Genomic DNA, 18,435 nt, shown 5'->3' with positions numbered 1-18,435 from the left:
CTGCCTCTGCCTCCCAAGAACTGAGATTAAAAGCAAGTGTCACCATACCTAGCTCAGAAAGAATTTTTTAAATTGCTTTATAAGATTTTCATTTAGGGAAAGTCATTCATTAGCAGGTGGACCATCTTGTGGTAGTTTTTCTTGTTTTGGGTTTTCTTATTTGTTTTATTTTTTGTTTGTTTGTTTGTTTGTTTTGGAGAAAGGTCTCTCTGTGTAACCCTGGCTGTCTTAGAACCTGCTTTGTAGACCAGACTGGCTTTAAACTCAGAGATCCACCTACCTCTGCCTCGCAAGTGCTGGATTAAGGGTGTGTGCCATCACTGCCAAGCATTTTTTGTTTGTTTTTTCATTTCAAAGAATATTCTTACCTCTTTTCTGAAATCAGCTGACTTACTACTTCCTATAAACACATCTTCATAACATAACCAGGACAAGTTCATGGGTCATTGGCAGGTTGCCCTTCAGGATATGTGGAAGGGTATTACAGAAAAAAATTTTTTATTTATTTTTTGTTTGTTTTGTTTTTTTGAGACAGGGTTTCTCTGTGTAGCCTTAGATGTCACAGAGATCTGCCTGCCTCTGCCTCCCTAGTGCTGGCATTATAGGTGTGTAACACCACACCTGGCTCTACGAAAAACCTAGTAAGCAAAATTAGTACATAGCTCTTTTTGTCCTGTTACGTCAAAGTCTTTCAACAGTAAGCATTGGTTTTGGTTTACATTTAAAGTAGATATACTTGATGATGGTGATCCTTGCCTGACTGGAAAGTATACCTAGGCCTCAGTGAGTACTAAGCAAGGATGCTGCCACTGAGCTACATCTCTAGCTTTCTTATTTTTAGTCAAGGTCTCACCAAATTGCCCAGGCTGTTCTTAAACTCACAGCACAGGCTGTCTTCAAACCTTCAATCCTCAAGCAGCTGGGATTGCAGGTGTATGCCAGCCAGGACTGGCTAATATTTCGGATAAGTGAACATTTGCCTATCGCTTTACGGTTTAATGTAATGTAATGCCATGTAGTAATTCATCAGCCAAGCATATTAAGGCTCTTTGTAAGGGACTCTGGGAGATAGGAAGATAGATACATCCCCACGGGTGCTGTATTTAATAGAAGAAAGACTTGTATTATGTTTATCTGTGAGTTAGGTAATGATATATCATACACGCCCTAGGTGGAGACACAAGCCCAGAGAAATTAAGCCACACACCCAAAGTTAGTAATAGTCAAGCTCATAGACTGGCTAGAATCAAGGAATTTAAGGTTCAGTTTCTTTCACACAAGCATATATACCACTTCTAGTTAGGATTTGAAGCAGCTATAAATGGTCCAGTCACCCAACCAAGCAAGCAAACAGAAAATATAATAGTTAATGTTAGCTATAGCTAAATAAAGTAAAGAGGTCAACCTGATAGTTTAGGGGTGGCAAAGTGGATCAGTTAAGGTGCTTGCCACAAAGCCTGATAATCTGAGTTCCATACTTGGGACCCACATAGTAGAAGGAAAGAACTGACTTAGGTGCCTGGCACACACCAACCTCCATACATAAACACATAAATAAGTAAAAGTTCATATACACACACACACACACACACACACACACACACACACATTGGGGGTGTTGTTTTTTTTTGTTTTGTTTTTTGAAAAAAAGTCTTTCCTGAAACTCTTTGAAGACCAGGCTGTCCTCAAACTCAGAGTTCCATTTTTCTCTGCCTCCTAAATATTAAGATTAAAGAAATGGCCAAGCAGTGGGGGTGCACGCCTTTAGTGCACTTGGGAAGCAGAGGCAGGCGGATCGCTGTGAGTTTGAGGCCAGCCTGCTCTACAAAGCGAGTCTAGGACAGCCAAGGCTACACAGAGATACCCTGTCTCAAAAAAGCAAAAAAAAAAAAACCCCAAAAACAAAAAAAACAAACGGGGAGGTAATCCCCCTCAGGAACAGTTATAGTGGAGGGGAATAAGGGGAAAATGGGAGGGAGGAAGAATGGGAGGATGCAAGGGATGGGATAAACATTGAGATGTAACAAGAATAAATTAATAAAAAAATTAATAAATAAGAAAATAAAAATAAATAAAAAATAATTATACCCCCCCCCAAAAAGATTAAAGGAATGACCACCATACCTGAAAAGTAATACAATGTTTAAGAAAAACCTGGATGGAGCCGGGTGTGGTGGCACACGCCTTTAATCCCAGCACTTGGGAGGCAGAGGCAGGCGGATCTCTGTGAGTTCGAGGCCAGCCTGGACTACAAAGTGAGTCCAGGACAGTCAGGGCTACACAGAGAAACCCTGTCTCGGAAAAAAAAAAAAAGAAAAGAAAAGAAAAAAGAAAAACCTGGATGGCTTAACACAGTGGTTCTCAACTTTCCTAATGCTGCGACCCTTTTTAATAGTTTCTCAGGTTGTGGTGACCCGAACCATAAAATTATTTTTGTTGCTACTTTATAACTGTAATTCTGCTACTGTTATGAATTGTAGGGGCTGGAGAGATGGCTCAGAGGTTAAGAGCACTGGCTGCTCATCCAAAATTCCCGAGTTCAATTCCCAGCAACCACATGGTGGCTCACAACCATCTATAATGAGATCTGGTGCCCTCTTTTGGCGCACAGGTGAAACACCGTATACATGAGTTGTAAATATCTGTACTTTTTGATGGTCTTAGGTGACCCTGTGGAAGAGTCATTGGCACTCCAGAGGGATCTTAACTCACAGATTGAGAACTGCTAGTTTAGCAGGTAAAGGTACTTACTGCCAAGCCTGTTCCATGTCCAAGTTGGGTCCCTAGAACCCATTTTGTAGAAATAAAACTGACTCCTGCAAGTTGTCCAGTCTCCTAGCACATGCCTGTTAATTCAACTTGGATGGGGAACAGAGCTGCCCTCAAGAAGCTTTGCAAGCAGCCTAAGCTAGACTTTCCTCACCACTGGCAAACTATACTAGTGCTGTTCCTTCAAAGGTTATGATTACCCTTCATCTCAGTGGCAGTCCATCATTCTAGTCTGACCAGAAGAAAAAATGTCAGACCTAAGTTGGAAGAAATTCTGTAAAAAATACCTTGGTTGGTATTCCTCAAAAGTGTCAAGATCAGGGGCTGAGGAGATGACTCAGTGGGTACAAGCACAGGGACCTGAGTTCAGATCCCTAGCAGTCATGTAAAAGCTGTGCCTGGTGCACATGTCTGTAACCCCAGCATTGGGGGCAGGGAGCTTTGGAGACAAGCTCCTCGATTTCATTGGCCAGCCAGCCTAGCCAAAGTAGCAAACTCTAGATTCAGTGAGGAGTAAAAATAGTGGAGAACAAAGAGGAAGACACCGCATGTCTACCTCTGACCCCCACATGTTTGCATATAGGTTTGCATACCTCAAACTTCCATGCTTACACACACCTACACCACACACCTAAGAGTATAAAGCCAGAAAAGTCTGAGAAGCTGTCATCTTCTTCAAGTTAAAAGAGTGATAATGGAAAAACGTGATACCCTGCATGACTTCTTGGCTGGTAAAGAGGGCATTGGGTCTAGGAAGGCACCTCAGTTGGTAAAATGCTTGGCCAGGATGCGCAAAGCCGCCTTTGTGTTCAGTCCCCTGCACCATATAAGCTAGTGGTCATGGCACATGCCTGTAATTTTATCCAGCATTTGAGAGGTTGAGACAGGAGGATTACCAGTTTGTATCTATCTTGATTAAATACTGATTTCCAAACAACACCAAGTCCCAGGCTAACCTGAGCTACAAAATGAGATCCTGCCTTAAACCTTAAAAGAGACAATGTAAGCTGTTCCTTGTGTTCACTGATGGCATTGGCTCCATCAGTTTTCTCTTTCTAGACAGGGCCAACTATATCATCCTGAACAGTGAGCCTCCTGTCTTGTTTTCCACACTGTTACAGGTGTGTACCACTTACCACTCCTTCAGTTATCTTTGACTGTTTTTCTCTAATTTCTAGCATCCAAACAGAAGAATCTAAGTTGTCTCAATTCTACCTTGCCAAAATATTGAGGGTTGGTTGGTTTGTTTGTTTTACTGAGATTATAGATGTGTGCTATCACGTCTGACTTTATGCAGGAACTTTCCAACTTAGTGGAGATCTGAGTTCTTTTAAAACCATGGGTGAAAATTGGATGTAGTACACATGGTTGTGACCTCAGCACTCTCAGAGGATGCATAGTGTGACTGTCTCCCAACAAAACAGCCCCCCACCCTCCAAAAAAATGCCTCGTACATGATAGCGTCACACCCTTCAGTGACTCTTCACTGTACAAAATATATCATTTAGATATTTAAAGGCACTTGGAATCTGCTCAGATCCTTCCCTCCAGAATGCCTGCCCCTGCCCCATGGCCCACCCCCTCCCTTGGCCCCTGTAAAATCTCTTCTGGAGTGATCTTGATTTACCCCAGTGGCAGTCCCTGAGCACTAACTTCTCACACTACTCTGATGTCTCTTGCTGTAGTAGACTAGCTGTTGTATTGAACTTTACAGAAAGTTACTCCACGAGGATTAGAGGATTAAGATGGCCATTCTAGAGTTCACTTACCTGCAGGGTAGATTTGAGTAGGAATATAATGTGCTTTTGTAAGTTAGAAACCTCATGCAATACTGTTGCAAACTGTTGGTTATCTCTGTTCTCTATCAGAACAGATGCTATGCATACAAATTGGCAGGGTGGAATTTTCCACTGGGTTGGGGCATATAATAGAAATGAACAGGCAGACAACTGACAGGTTCATAGGCTCCCATCCCCCATGGGGCTTATTTAAAGGAGGTCCTCCTACAACCAGGTTTACCAGATTTATTTATTTTTGTTTATTTATTCTTTGAGACAGGGTCTTATTAAGTAGCCTAAACTGTCCTTAAACCCACAATCTCCTACCTCAGCCTTCTGAATTCTGGGATTATAGTTGTGTTCTACCACTCCTAGCTGTTTTAGAGTTAAACTGATCAGTTGGTAGATTTAATGTTGACAGTGATTGCATAAAGAAACGAACCCATCTGGAAATATTGAACAAGAGATAGTAAACATCTTCCTCTAAAAAAGAGGAGAGCCTTGAGAGATGGCTTAGAGCTTAAGAGTACCTTCTGCCCTTGCAGAGTTGGTTCCCAGCACCCACACTGGGTGGCTCACAACTGCCTAGGACTCCAGTGCTAGGGATCCAGTGCCCTCTTCTAGACCCTGCAGGCACCAGAACTCATGTTGCATGCCCATGTGTAGAGACAAATAACTTAAAATAAGCCATTCAAAAAGAGGGGCAATGATTTTTATGTCTAAGAGTGCATGTGATGTTTCATCTTAAAGCAACCTAAAAGTGAATGTAAAAATTCTGGTCTTAGATTCATGAGTGACTATCTGGTCCTCACCAAATTCTGCCTTGATTTTAATGTGCTCTGTATGTTATAAAATATTTTTTTAATTAATACTTATGGATACTGCTATGGCTTAGTTGTTTAAAGCAATCTTCTAGTTTTAAATATAATTTCAATTTGTAAAAACATTTTTATAATTGAAAGAAAAAAAGGGAAGTTCATGTATAATGTTTTATGTATTTAGGACATTTGGGAGGAGTGTTTTTTGTGTATGTCTGTATTTATATGTATGTACATCACAGTGTGCATATGGGAATCAGTGGAAGTCAGTTATTTTGTATCGTGAGTTCGGATATTGAACTTGGATTATCAGGTTTTATGCTATCAGGAGACTTCTTTTTTTTTTTTTTTTTTTTGAGACAGGATTTCTCTATATAACTGGCTGTCCTGGAACTTGCTTTGTAAACAATGCTGGCTTCAAATTCATAGGTTGCTGGGATCTGCTTCCAGGCTGCAGAGATTAAAAGCATGTGCCACCACCCAGCAAGATACACACTCTCTCTCTCTCTCTCTCTCTCTCTGTATATGTGTGTGTGTTTTATATATATTTTTTTTCTTTTCTGAAAGATGATATTCTCTTAAGTGCCAAAAAACAAAATCTTCCTTCTGTCCCAGGCAACGACTTCTCCTCCTTCTCTTCTCTTTTCTTTTTGGTAACAGGGTCTCACTGTATAAAAAATGCTGTTCTGGAACTCTATATAGATCAGGCTGGCCTCAACTCACAAGGGTCTGCCTGCCTTTGCCTCTGCTTCTTGAGTTCTGGGATTAATGGTGTGTGCTGCCATTCATGGCTCTGAGTGTGTGAAAGGCAAAGGCAGAGGTGCTGGAATCTGGTGTGTACCAGGCTGTCGTGAACTGACCTCCTGCATTTAGTTCCTGAGTGATGGGGTTACATGCTTTCATTACCAAGTTGGGTTTCACCCCAGACTTGTTTTTGTTTTTTTGTTTTTCAAAACAGAGTTTCTCTGTGTAACAGCCCTGGCTGTCCTGCAATCACTTTGTGGACCAGGCTGGTCTTGAACTCACACAGAGATCTGCCTACATCTGCCTCCCAGTCCTGTGCTGGGATTAAAGGTGTAGATCACCACACCTGGCTTCACCCTAGACTCTCCCTCCCTCCCCGAGACAGGTCCTCTCTGTGTAGCCTTGGCTGTTCTGGACTCGCTTTGTAGACCAGGCTGGCCTCGAACTCATAGCCTTCCACCTGCCTCTGCCTCCCGAGTGCTGGGGTTAAAGGTGTGTGCTACCACACCAGGCCACCCTAGACTTTTACTTTTATTTTTTTTATTTTATTTATTTTTTTGTTTTGTTTTGTTTTTCGAGACAGTGTCTCTCTGTATAGCCTTGGCTGTCCCGGACTCACTTTGTAGACCAGGCTGGCCTCGAACTCACAGCAATCCACCTGCCTCTGCCTCCCGAGTGCTGGGATTAAAGGCGTGCACCACCACGCCCAGCTAACTTTTTATTTTTTAATCCCTTCTGTCACTCCCTTCTGTTGCACTGAACACAGTGAATATATTTTTATATTTAATATTTTAATATGCAGGCTATATCAGTATATATAGCTTCACTTTTTTCCCCCCCCAGGAAGAAATGGGGGGGAATAATTCTCTGCCTCAGCATCCTGGCCCGCTGGGCTGCTGGTAGGCACCACTGCATAAGGCATTACTTGTGCTTTATTCTTTTCCAGAGCACCAAGTTAATTATTCAGAAGTTTTTTAGCTAGTCATCTGTTGGGAGACATCTACATTATTTCTAGTACTTAAAACCAGTGTCCTTACTGGAAATCCTTACACACCCGTCCTTGTACATATATGTACATATATATACATATATGTACTTTGTAGGATGGATTCCTGGAAGCATTGACTACCCAAAGAACATGTTAGTAGAACAGATAAAAGGTGGATGTTATGTGTATGTTACATTTTTTTTATATGTTGACAGAGTGAAGGAGTGTGATTTTCAAAGATGAAAGATTTCTCATTTAGCGTATTTGACTAGTGAATTGTGGTTTTTTTTTTTTTTTTTTTTTTTTTAGTAGTGAGGGTCAGCTTTTGTCAGTGAAATATATTAAGTACTTATTTTAGTTATTTAAGGCTTCTAAATGTAGTTGGAAGTGATTTAAACCAAGTGGCAGTTATTACTTAGAAACCATTTTGCCAGAGAGCAACAGAGCATGTGCTCTTGAGGTTGTAGCTGTTTGAAGTGGTAGGGCTTCCTCTTTCCTCCTCAAGGAGATGGTGTTTGTCTAGAAGAGACTGACTTGGTGAACTTCCAGAAGTGCATCCTGGAAGTAGAGTGAGGTGTCACTAGCAGGTGAGTGAAAACAGTCATCGGAATAAAGTTCGTGTCTTCCCTTGGCTAATAAGCCCAGTGAAAATGACGTTTGACCCTCCAGAAAAACAACGTTAAAGTTAAGATTCCTGTGTGGGGTTGTCAAATTTTCATTCTGTATATTTTCTTTCAGATTCCTTTGTTTCTTCCTCTTCCTCTCAGCCTGTATCTATATTTTCGACCTCACAAGGCAAGTCTGTAACTTTTTTTGCACATTAATAGAAAGAAGAATGTTAAGAAAGAGGCTGTAACTGAGGATGAGGTGGAAATCTTTATTGTCCCCACATCTCTTAAAATGGAAACTAATTACTAGACCATCCTTTTTCTACTTAAGTTGCCAGTAGGTCCCTGTGAAAATTAATATACTTGAGTGAGGCTGAGTGAACCATTTACACAGCATAAGCTTTAGATGTAGCTTGACTATTACTTAAAAATTAAAAACTGGAGACTGGGTGGTGGCGGCTCATGCCTTTAATCCAAGCACTTGGGAGGCAGGGGCAGACAGATCTCTGAGTTCAAGGACAGCCAAGGCTACACAGAGAAACCCTATCTCAAAAAACAAAAAAAGAAAATTAAAAACTGGAGCTGGAGAGATGACTCAATGGTTAAGAGCATTGTCTGCTCTTCCAGAGGTCCTGAGTTCAATTCCCAGCAACCACATGGTAGTCACAACCATCTATAAGGGAATCTGATGTCCTCTTCTGGCATGGACCATATATGCACACAAAACACTTGTACATAAATTAAAAAAAAAAAAAAAAACAACTCGGGCCCGTGAGATGCCTCTGCAGGTTATAGTACCTGCCACCTGGCCTAGTCACCCTAGCTCAGTCCTCAGGACCGCGTGGGGGGGGGGTCAACTCCCACAGGTTGTCCTCTAATCTCTCGCGCCCACACACACTGTTAAAAGTGTGTTACATTGGGAATGATAGCTCAGCTGTTAAGAGCACTGACTGCTCTTCCAGAGGACCCAGGTTCAATTCCCAGCAACCACAACAGCTCACAACTGTCTGTAACTCCAAGATCTGACACCCTCACACAGACACACATGCAGGCAAAACACCAATGCAAATAAAATTAAATAAATAAAAGAGCTCTTGTTGCTTTTCCAGAGGCCCTAAGTTTATGCTGGGTACTTACTGTATTTCTAGCTTCAGGGATCAGTGCCCCCTTCAGGCCTCCACAGGCACCGAATTCTATATATGTACATACTCAATCCCCCACCCCCACACACAATTGAAAATAAAAATTTTTAAATATTAAAAGCGCTGGGCGTGGTGGTGCACACCTTTAATCCCAGCACCCGGGAGGCAGAGGCAGGCGGATCTCTGTGAGTTCGAGGCCAGCCTGGTCTACAAAGTGAGTCCAGGACAGCCAAGGCTAACACAGAGAGACCCTGTCTCAAAAAAATAAAAAATAAAAAAATAAAATAAATGATTAAAAGCTTGCATGTAGGGTTCGGGGCTTCTCAATTCTAGCATGCACTTAACCTATTAATTTGAACTTATGTAGCTGGTGTGAGGGGCTTTAGAAAGCAGTATGAAAGTATGCTTCCAGTGACCTATAAAATAACAGCCTAGCTACAGGAATTTAATGTAAATCTACCTGAAATTTATCCCAACTGCTAGGCTGCTTTCAAATGCTTAGACATATTGAACAGTTGATTGACTTGTAACAGTTAAGGCTCCTTACCCTAGAGATTAAGCTGCAAATTAAAAAATAAAATAAAATAAGCATGGTGGCACACGCCTTTAATCCCAGCACTCGGGAGGCACAGGCAGGTGGGTTGTTGTGAGTTCAAGGCCAGCCTAGTCTACAAAGCGAGTCCAGGATAGCCAAGGCTACACAGAGAAACCCTGTCTCGAAAAACCAAAATAAGTAAATAAATAAAATAAAATAAAATCCAATGTGGCAGTTCACACCTATAATCCTAGCACTCTAAAGGCAGAGACAGGAGGATACCTGTGAGTTTCAAGCCAACCAGTATTGTACAGCAAGACCCACCCAGTCACAAAGCAAACGAACAACAACAACAACAAAAAAAAAATTGTTAAGCAGTGGGGAAGGTATCCTAAGTGTGGCAGCTCTCCCAAGAATTTGAAAATATGCTGATGCTTTGTTGATTAATGTTATTATAAAGTTCACTCCATTTGTACTGGGTACTAAATCCAAATACAGCTCAGTCGGGAAACTCTTACTTTCTAAAGATAAAATGAGAAGACTGTTACAGCTCAGTGATAGAACACGGGCCCTCCATGCACAAATCCCTGAGTTCAGCCCCAGCATCACCTGGGTGCTGGGGGTGGGAGGTGATTGACGTCACTAGATAGATCTCCAAAGTTGTATGTAAAATGTTAGCTGTTCTAGTTGAGACTTTCTGCAGCTTGGATGCTGGATTCATAAGAAGACTCTGACCTTACTCAACGTAGGGAACTTGACTAGTGTACCTGAGGCCCTGAGTTAGATACCCAGTACTGCAAAAATTAAACTCTAAAGAGAGATGGATCCATGCTTAAGAGAACTAGCTGGAAGTCAGTCTTGTAGAGGACCAGGGTTCAGTGCCCAGCTCCCATGTGCTAGCTTCTAACTATAAGTCCAGTTTGAGGGGATCCAGTGACAACTTCTGTTCCCACAGCCATGAAGTGCACTTACATATATAAATGTAAAACACTCATGCCCATAAAATAATTAGAAATATTTTTACAATTTTAAAAAGAAAGACTAAAAACCGTATGAAATGGTTTCATTCAGACTGATAACATTAGCACCCCTAACTCCTTCATAGTATCCTTGATTATATGATTTTAAGATAATAAAATAGCAGAACCATAATTCTGTTACCTTATGAGCCAGTAATCTTACATGTTCACTTACAAAGATAGAAACTTTGTGGACTCACAAGTAATTCAAATATATAAAGTAGTTATTTTGTTTCTGACCTTTTAAATCTACAGAGGGATATTTTTAAGCTCCCCCCCCCCATCTTAGTTGATAATTTAAACAAATAAGTATTGAATTTATTCATCTCTGGAAGAAAAATACCATATTATAACTAAAGCAAATAACTTTTTCTTTCATTGCAAATATTTCAGGTTTTTTGTTTTTTGTTTTCCGAGACAGGGTTTCTCTGTGTGTGGCCCTGGCTGTCCTGGACTTACTATGTAGACCAGGCTGGCCTCACACTCAGAGATCTGCCTGCCTCTCCCTTCCCAGTGCTGGGATTAAAGGGGTGCTCCACCACTGCCTGGCTAATATTTCAGATTTTGAAATATACATTCCACACTGGAGTCACTTTTTATACAGAAAGGGAATAGTTGATGTCCGAGGTAGTGAGCTATATAACCCTTAGCAGTCCCTATAGTGTTAGGAGCACAGTGTCATACTGATGAAGTTATCTTAGCCCCTGCTTGCAAACAGCACACAAGCACCTCAGTGCACAAAGGGGTCGAAACCTCTCCAGTAGCTTTAGTGTTACAGTACACTCTAGTCTTCATAAGAACATGTTCGTTGTTCTTGCTTTCTGCTTGCCAGAGCATTTAATTTTGACTCCTTGCTGTGAAGGCAGTTAATGACACTGTGTCCCTGGCGGTTTCAACCCAGTCTCTTTAGTAGCACTTACCTTGCAAACAACAAACCAGCATTTGAAAGTCAGTTAATGGGAGCTCTGCTAGTCTGGAAGTCAGTCTGTTCATTGTGTGAAAAGACAGGTGCCAGACGATCAGTTTTTCTCTAGGGTAGCTGATACTGGAAGCTTCTGTTCTGCCTTTAAAAATAAGACTTTTGGTATATTTGATTTACAATTAAAACTCCCAGAACTAGAAGCAGTCCTATCTCACAGAGGCCCTTCTGAATGTTGCTTTTATATTTTTAATACTGAAATATAGATTATCTGTTTACCATGATTAGGTTTCAGGGAGGTGCATATATTAGAAAGTAAAAAAAAAAGAGAGAGATGTCATTAATTTGGATTGAGTAATAGTCATATTTTTCCAAAATAAATTATATTTATTAACTTTTATGACAGACATGTTACATAAGCTAAGAAGTCAAGCTTTTTAATAAATATATGTATAGTTAATATTCCAATGGAATCCTGAATTAACTTGCGCTCTGGAGTAGACCCTTGCAATCTTCTGCCTCTGGGGTCCTTTTTCCATCAAGTAGATCACAGCATTTCAGAATTGAGGAGTGAATTTTAGTGGTGTCTTCCTATGTAAAACACATGCAGACATACTGTATGTGGGTAATTGTTAGGGGGCTTTTACCATGCTCGAACATGATGCAAATCATTAATTAGGCACTAGCTCAAGTGGAACAACCTGGCTTTAGAATGGTCACACACAGACCAAAGACTCCAAAGTCCCTACTTGCAACTGCTGTACCAGTGATACAGATGATCACATAAGTAATTTCATTTAGGATTTAGAAACATTTTACAGTCGTAGGGGAGGGGAGTAAGGGGAAAATGGGAGGGAGGGAGGAATGGGAGGATATAAGGGATAGGATAACAATTGAGATGTAACATGAATAAATTAATAAAATATATTAAAAACAAACAAAAAGAAACATTTTAAAGGATGTAATATTGAAGTTGATATTAAAACTATGAGAGCAAAGGAGGTAGAACTTTGACTATATTCTTGTTATTAGTGATATACTTTGCTATCATGGTGGGGGAAGAAGCCTTCCATTAAACACAAAATCAAATTGACATTTAGTTTCAGCATTGAAGAGAGTGGAGTCTGGAAAATATTTTGATTTTCCCTAGAAAACTTTTTTTTTAAGTAGATGGAAAGAGAGGCAGCATCCACACTTGAGGTTTGGAAGTGGAGCTGCATCATGGGCATCTGTGCGCAGTGTGGCTGATGCAGTGGGCATCTGGATAGGAAGTTACAACACTGGACTTCGGGGCAAGCATTGAGAAAAACATTTTGCCAGTTACAGCCTTTTTCTTAAAAAAATTTTTTTTTAAAGCAAAACATTTTTCTTTTGTACAAAGAGACTTTTTGTTTAGGACCTTGCTTGGCTGCAAAGTTGTCTGCTGGCTAACTTCCTATTTGGATGCTGTGGCTGAAAGTTGCTGGTACTGATATGCACGGTAATGTGTCTTGCCTTCTTGTTCTGTGAACATAAGAAAATTCAAGTGTAGAGAAAACCTGCACCTGAATATTCTAAGCTTCCTTTGTGTCAGTATACATACTATTTGTGTGAAAGAATGACTTAGTGGCTTCTATAGGCTGGTACCCCTTTGCTAATATATGTAGTTTTCCATGTTGAGAGTGTCCCTTTAACTGAAACAATAGAATTCCTAAGTAAGAGGGCAACTAAGTGGTAATCATAACATTAGTCTAAGCTATTCATTCTTTTTAGGAAGAACTCTTAATAGTCAAGCTAACATGCATCTTGGATTTCGATCACATTTTCAGTGATTACGGTAGGAATATTTGCAGAGAGAGGTACTAAACTTTTACTCTTTTGAAGAAACAGTTTGAGGGGAAAAATGTAGAGAAGACATTTTGAAGAGTAGGGTAAGCTATAAGGGATTTTACAATTCAAATATATTCATTTGGTGTATATGTTGTATTCACTTGAAGTTTTTTTTTTTAATTATGCCACTGTTTAATCTCTATCTCATAAAATATTCTAATTCTAGAAAACTCTTTTCAGTCAATTCCCACATCAGATTTTCTAATCAAGTTGAGCTTTTCCTTATTTCATTCAAATTTAGTGTTACTGTATTTTTAAAAATAGGCTTAGGCAGCTGGGCATGGTGGTACATGTCTTTAATCCCAGCACTGGGAGGCAGAGGTAGGCAGATTGCTGTGAGTTTGAGGCCAGCCTGGTCTACAAAGTGAGTCTAGGACAGTCAAGGCTACACAGAGAAGCCCTGTCTTGGGGGGGGGGGGGGAGCTTAGAATTGGCCTGATTTGGTTTAGTTTGTTTGTTTTTTTTTAATTATTTGTTAAAGTTATTTTTTATGGGCTAGAGAGATGGCTCACAGGTTAAGAGCCCAGTCTGCTCTTCCAAAGGTCCTGAGTTCAATTCCGAGCAGCCACATGATGGCTCATAACCATTTATAATGAGATCTTCTGGCATGCAGGTGATAAATAAATAAATCTTTTTTTTTTATTATTTTAAAATTTATGTATATTGGTGTTTTCTCTGCATGTATGTCTGAATGAGGATGTTGAGTCCCCTGCAACAGGGAGTTAAAGACAGGAGCTTCCATGGGGGTGCTGAATTGAACTTGTGTCCTCTGAAAGAGCAGTCAATACCATCTCTCCAGCCATGGTTTGGTTTAGTTTTGTGTGTGATTGTGGGAGTAGGAGCCAGAGCCCCACCCCAGCTCTATGGATGTACTGTAGACAGAGAAGACCCACCCCTACTCTTCTTCAGCTGTGCAGAGTGGCTACCACATGTGACTTACAGGACTGGAGCTCTGAAGTTCAGCTCTGGTCATTCTGCCTCCCAACAGTTTGTCAGCTGTGCTGAACTGGATGTGCCAGAGGGACTGGAGGACAGACCTTGAGCTCTGTCCTTCGAGATTCTGAGTTAGTGAACGAAAGATACAGCTTCAAAAATACCTAGCACTCGGGAGGCAAAGACAAGTCTTACCTACATAGTAAGTTCCAGGCTAGCTAGAGTTATATAGAATAAGAGATCCTGTCTCAAAGGAGGTTTTAAAGAAAAAAAAAAATTTTTTTTTTAAAGTTTCTGTAGCCAGGCAGTGGTGGCACACGCCTTAATCCCAGCACTCAGGAGTTAGAAGCAACTTGGTCTACAGAGTGAATTTCAGGGCTACATAGAAAAACCTTAAAATGAATGTGGATATCGAAGCCCATTGTTAGAAAAAACTAATTTAGAAACTGCTTGCAATGAATGATTTGTTTTGGTTTGGTTTTTTGTGACAGGATTCTTCTGTGTAGCCTAGACTCACATTGTAGACTAGGCTGTCCTCAAACTCACAGAGATCCGCCTGCCTCTGCCTCCCTGAGTACTGGGATTACAGATGTGCACCTCCGGGCCCAGTTACTGGCAATGAGGTTTTTTTTTTTGTTTTGTTTTGTTTTTTTGTTTTGTTTTGTTTTTGGTTTTTGGTTTTTCGAGACAGAGTTTCTCTGTGTAGCCTTGGCCATCCTGGACTCACTTTGTAGACCAGGCTGGCCTCGAACTCACAGCGATCCGCCTGCCTCTGCCTCCCGAGTGCTGGGATTAAAGGCGTGCACCACCACGCCCGGCTCTGGCAATGAGTTTTTAAAAATACATATTTTTTATTTGAGACAGTCTCATTATGTCGCCCTAGCTTGCCTGGAATTCATTATGTAGACCAGGCTGGTCTTGAACTCACAGAGATCCCTCTACCTCTGCTTCTCTAGTACTGGGATTAAAGGTATCTGCCACCATGCCCAATTCTTATTTTAATGTGTGTGTTTTGCTTGTATATATGCCTGATGCCCAAAAAGGACAGAAAGGGGCATTGAATTAATCTCTTGAAATTAGAATATTAGATGGCCACCATGAGGGCGCTATAAACAACAAATTGCTGTTAGCCCCAGAGCCATCTTTCCAGCCTCCTTTTAAAAACTTTTTATTGTTGTTGTTGGTAGTCATGGTAGTACTTTTGTGGTTTTGTTATTGTTGTTTGTTTTGAGACAAAGTGTCTGTCTTATAACACAAGCTGACCTCAAGCTCCTAATCTTACCCCTCCCAAGTGTGGGATGGATCACAGATATAAGTGTATGTGAAACATTGCAAAGTATGTGTTTGTATCTATAGTTTATTTTGTTTTTGAAACAAGGTAGTCCTGGCTATCCTGGAATTCAAAGAGATCTGCCTCCTCTGCCTCTTGGGTGCTGGGGTCAAAGGCGTGAGACGCCATGGGCTGTGTGTTTGAAAACTGAAGCGAGTATTATTTTAATTGGTAACAACTGTCAGGGTTTCTGGAGTTTTCTGCTGTGTTAGAAGGTGCCGGTTTGTGTAACACTAATGGCTATTAAGTGTCATGCTGTCTACTCAGAGGAGATTCTTGTTTAGAACTGTTGTACGAGGCCTGTTGTGTCCTGCACAGTGATATCGCACTACGAACCTTTTACCTCTGTCCCAAGTTTTTTTTCATTGTGTTAGTACACACCAGCTCTGCCCAAGGTTGTTAGGGTTACGGTTACGTGGAATTTCTTTTCATTTGCCAAAATTCTAGTGGAGATCATTAAAATTAAACACAAATAAAGATGTTTCCTTCTTTGGCTGCATGTGGGAAAGTCTGACAGTAATGAGAGCTAGCATCTATATCTCATGCTCACCAAAGAATGAATAAGGCATTATTCTGCTTATACCACAAACACTGGCTACCTCAGATAGTGAGTTAGGAAATTATTATTAGGAAGTGTGTGTGTGTGTTAATAAGGAGCTGCGGCTGTAGCTCAGTTGATTGAGTCATTACCTGTTATATATGAAGCCCTTGCATTCAATTCATAGTATTCTACAAACTGGAAGTGTAGTGAACTCCTGTAATTCAGCACTTGGGGAAGTGTAGGCAGGAGCATCAGGAGTTCAGTAACATCCTGAGCAACTTCAGTTTGAGACCAGCCTGGAACACAAAGACTTTGTCTCAAAAAAAAAAAAAAAAAAACCCCGATATATATTTGATAAAATATTTGTAGCCTGTCAGGCAAGCATGGTGTTCATAAGGAAACCCATAGCATTCTGACAACAAGACTTCTAGCCTAACCTCACAGACTTACAGCCTAACCTCACAGCTTTTCTTAGATTGTTCTGTACCCAGTTCCTAACTTGCAGTGCTCAGAGTTGAGGGAAACAGGAAAAAAGTAGGGCATAGGAAACTGGTAAGTTCATGTCCTGCCAGAGCAGTGTTCTCATTGCCATTCTAGTGATATATGCAATTTATGACCATCATTTCTTTCTATTGTGGTGTCTTTTTCTTTTCATGGAATATAACCAGTACCATTATTTTATTTGTTAATTGACTTTGTTATTTCGGTCTCCTTGATTCTGTTAGCTCCATAAAGAACAGGGTTTTTCTGTTTCAATTAGTGCATTAAATCCACTTTCAGAAACGGTGTCTGGCATGTGATAGAAATAATTTACTGTGCTGACACTCTCATCTGCAAGAAATAATTTACTGTGCTGACACTTTCATCTGCAATAGGTCTTCTGAATCGTCTGAAATTCCATGTCTATAAAATGTGTGGGCTATGCTCTGTTTGTGGGGTATGATCAGTTTGCTTGCCTCAGAGTTCCATTCCTGTTGGAAAAGCTTCAGAATTTTCACCCATGGTGCTGGGCTTCATTTATATACCCTTTTCATGCTGAGTGTCTTAGATTTACCCTCCATTTATGAAGTTTCCCACTACCTAGATTATAGTTTTTCTGTTCTAAAGCTCAGATTCTGTGACATAAATTTTAGTGATGTGCCAGAATAAGGCAACTCTATTTTTTTTTTAAAGATAGAGTCTCCACATAGCTCTGGCTGCCCTAGAATTCACTATGTAGACCAAGCTAGCTTCTGACTAACAGAGATCCTCCTACCTCTGGTGCCCTGAGCCCCCCACTCAGTGCTAGGCCTTAAAGGCATGCACCACCACTCCCAGCTAATGAGACAACTCTTCGGCATTTGGAAACATCTATAATAGTGTGATTTCATTTAATGTGCTAAAATACTTGATTTTTATTTTAATTTTCAATAAATTGCATGATGTCATAAACTTCCTTCTATCTGATATAACTGGAAGAAAAAAGAGCCTAGACAATCTCAAAGGAATTTTTCTTTTATGTCCTCCTAATTATTCATTCATGCTCAAGGCATTGCTGTCCTGAGCCTAGTTATGCCTCACATGACCAAGTTGTGCCTTTGATTCATTTATTTAGAAATATTTTAAAGTCTGCTTTGTTACAGCTCCAGAGATGTAGCAGTATGTGAAAAAGCCAGTGCCTTCTCATAGGACAGTTATGTTCATTTCTCTTAGATTAGAAAGAGAATATTGTAGTAAATGGATGGTTGCTGAAGAATTAGTAATCAGTAAGACTGATCACTCCTGTTTTAAAAATAATTCTGTCTAATGTCAGCAAAAGAAACCAACTCATACCATTCAGTATATTTTTTTAAAGGAGGAAAGAGCCATTTTTGGCTTACAAGTTCAGAGTGTTCACTAGGTCAGGAAGCAGAGAACAGGGTGCTGGTGCTCAGCTGGCTGCCTTTCTTGTTATTCTGTCTGAGCCCCTACACTAGGCATGGGGTGATACCACCCACACCCAGGGCAGATCTTCACCCCCTCTATTACCCTCTCTGAAACATTCTGACAGACACATCATTAAGGAGATTTTAAACTCTGCCAAAGTGACAAGATGAACTACCACAAGTCCATCCTTGTCAGCTTACAGCCACATGTATCACTGCGGCACTGCACACCTGGCCAGGTGCAGGCCTTCATCCATCTCCATAATCCCTGTAGCCTTAACAGGTCCGACACTGTTTAGAAGTCCAAGTCCAAGGGCCCCCTGTGAAGCTCAAGGCAACTCTTACTGTGCTAAACTTGTTATTGGGCTAAAATGGTCACTTAGAATATCAGGCAAATTTATTCATAATAGCCAGAACATGGAAACAGCCTACATGTCCCTCAATAGAAGAATGGATAAAGAAACTGTGGTACATTTACACTATGGAATACTACTCAGCTATTAAAAACAAGGAATTTCTGAAATTTGTGGACAAATGC

The 18,435-nt window shown here is 40.6% G+C and overlaps 2 protein-coding genes across 5 annotated transcripts in view; one reads left to right on the top strand and one right to left on the bottom strand.

Annotated features, from left to right (window-relative positions):
- The window catches only part of Macrod1 (mono-ADP ribosylhydrolase 1), an 899,697-nt gene that overhangs the window by 476,970 nt on the left and 404,292 nt on the right, over positions 1–18,435 (bottom strand). The window lies entirely within an intron of this gene.
- Rtn3 (reticulon 3) overlaps positions 1–18,435 on the top strand; it is a 58,708-nt gene that overhangs the window by 8,734 nt on the left and 31,539 nt on the right. For 3 of the 4 annotated variants that reach the window (XM_051146028.1, XM_051146027.1, XM_051146029.1), the window contains exon 2: positions 7,836–7,892. The exons of the other annotated variant lie outside the window; for it this stretch is intronic. In XM_051146028.1, coding sequence (XP_051001985.1) covers positions 7,836–7,892 — 57 coding nt within the window. The remainder of the gene's footprint in view (positions 1–7,835; positions 7,893–18,435) is intronic. 4 annotated transcript variants of the gene reach the window in all.

This window comes from Acomys russatus, chromosome 5 (genome assembly GCF_903995435.1).
Source record: "Acomys russatus chromosome 5, mAcoRus1.1, whole genome shotgun sequence".
NCBI classification, from domain to species: Eukaryota; Metazoa; Chordata; class Mammalia; order Rodentia; family Muridae; genus Acomys; species Acomys russatus.
Note: the sequence above shows the minus strand (reverse complement) of the source record. Positions and strands in the feature narration are given on the sequence as shown.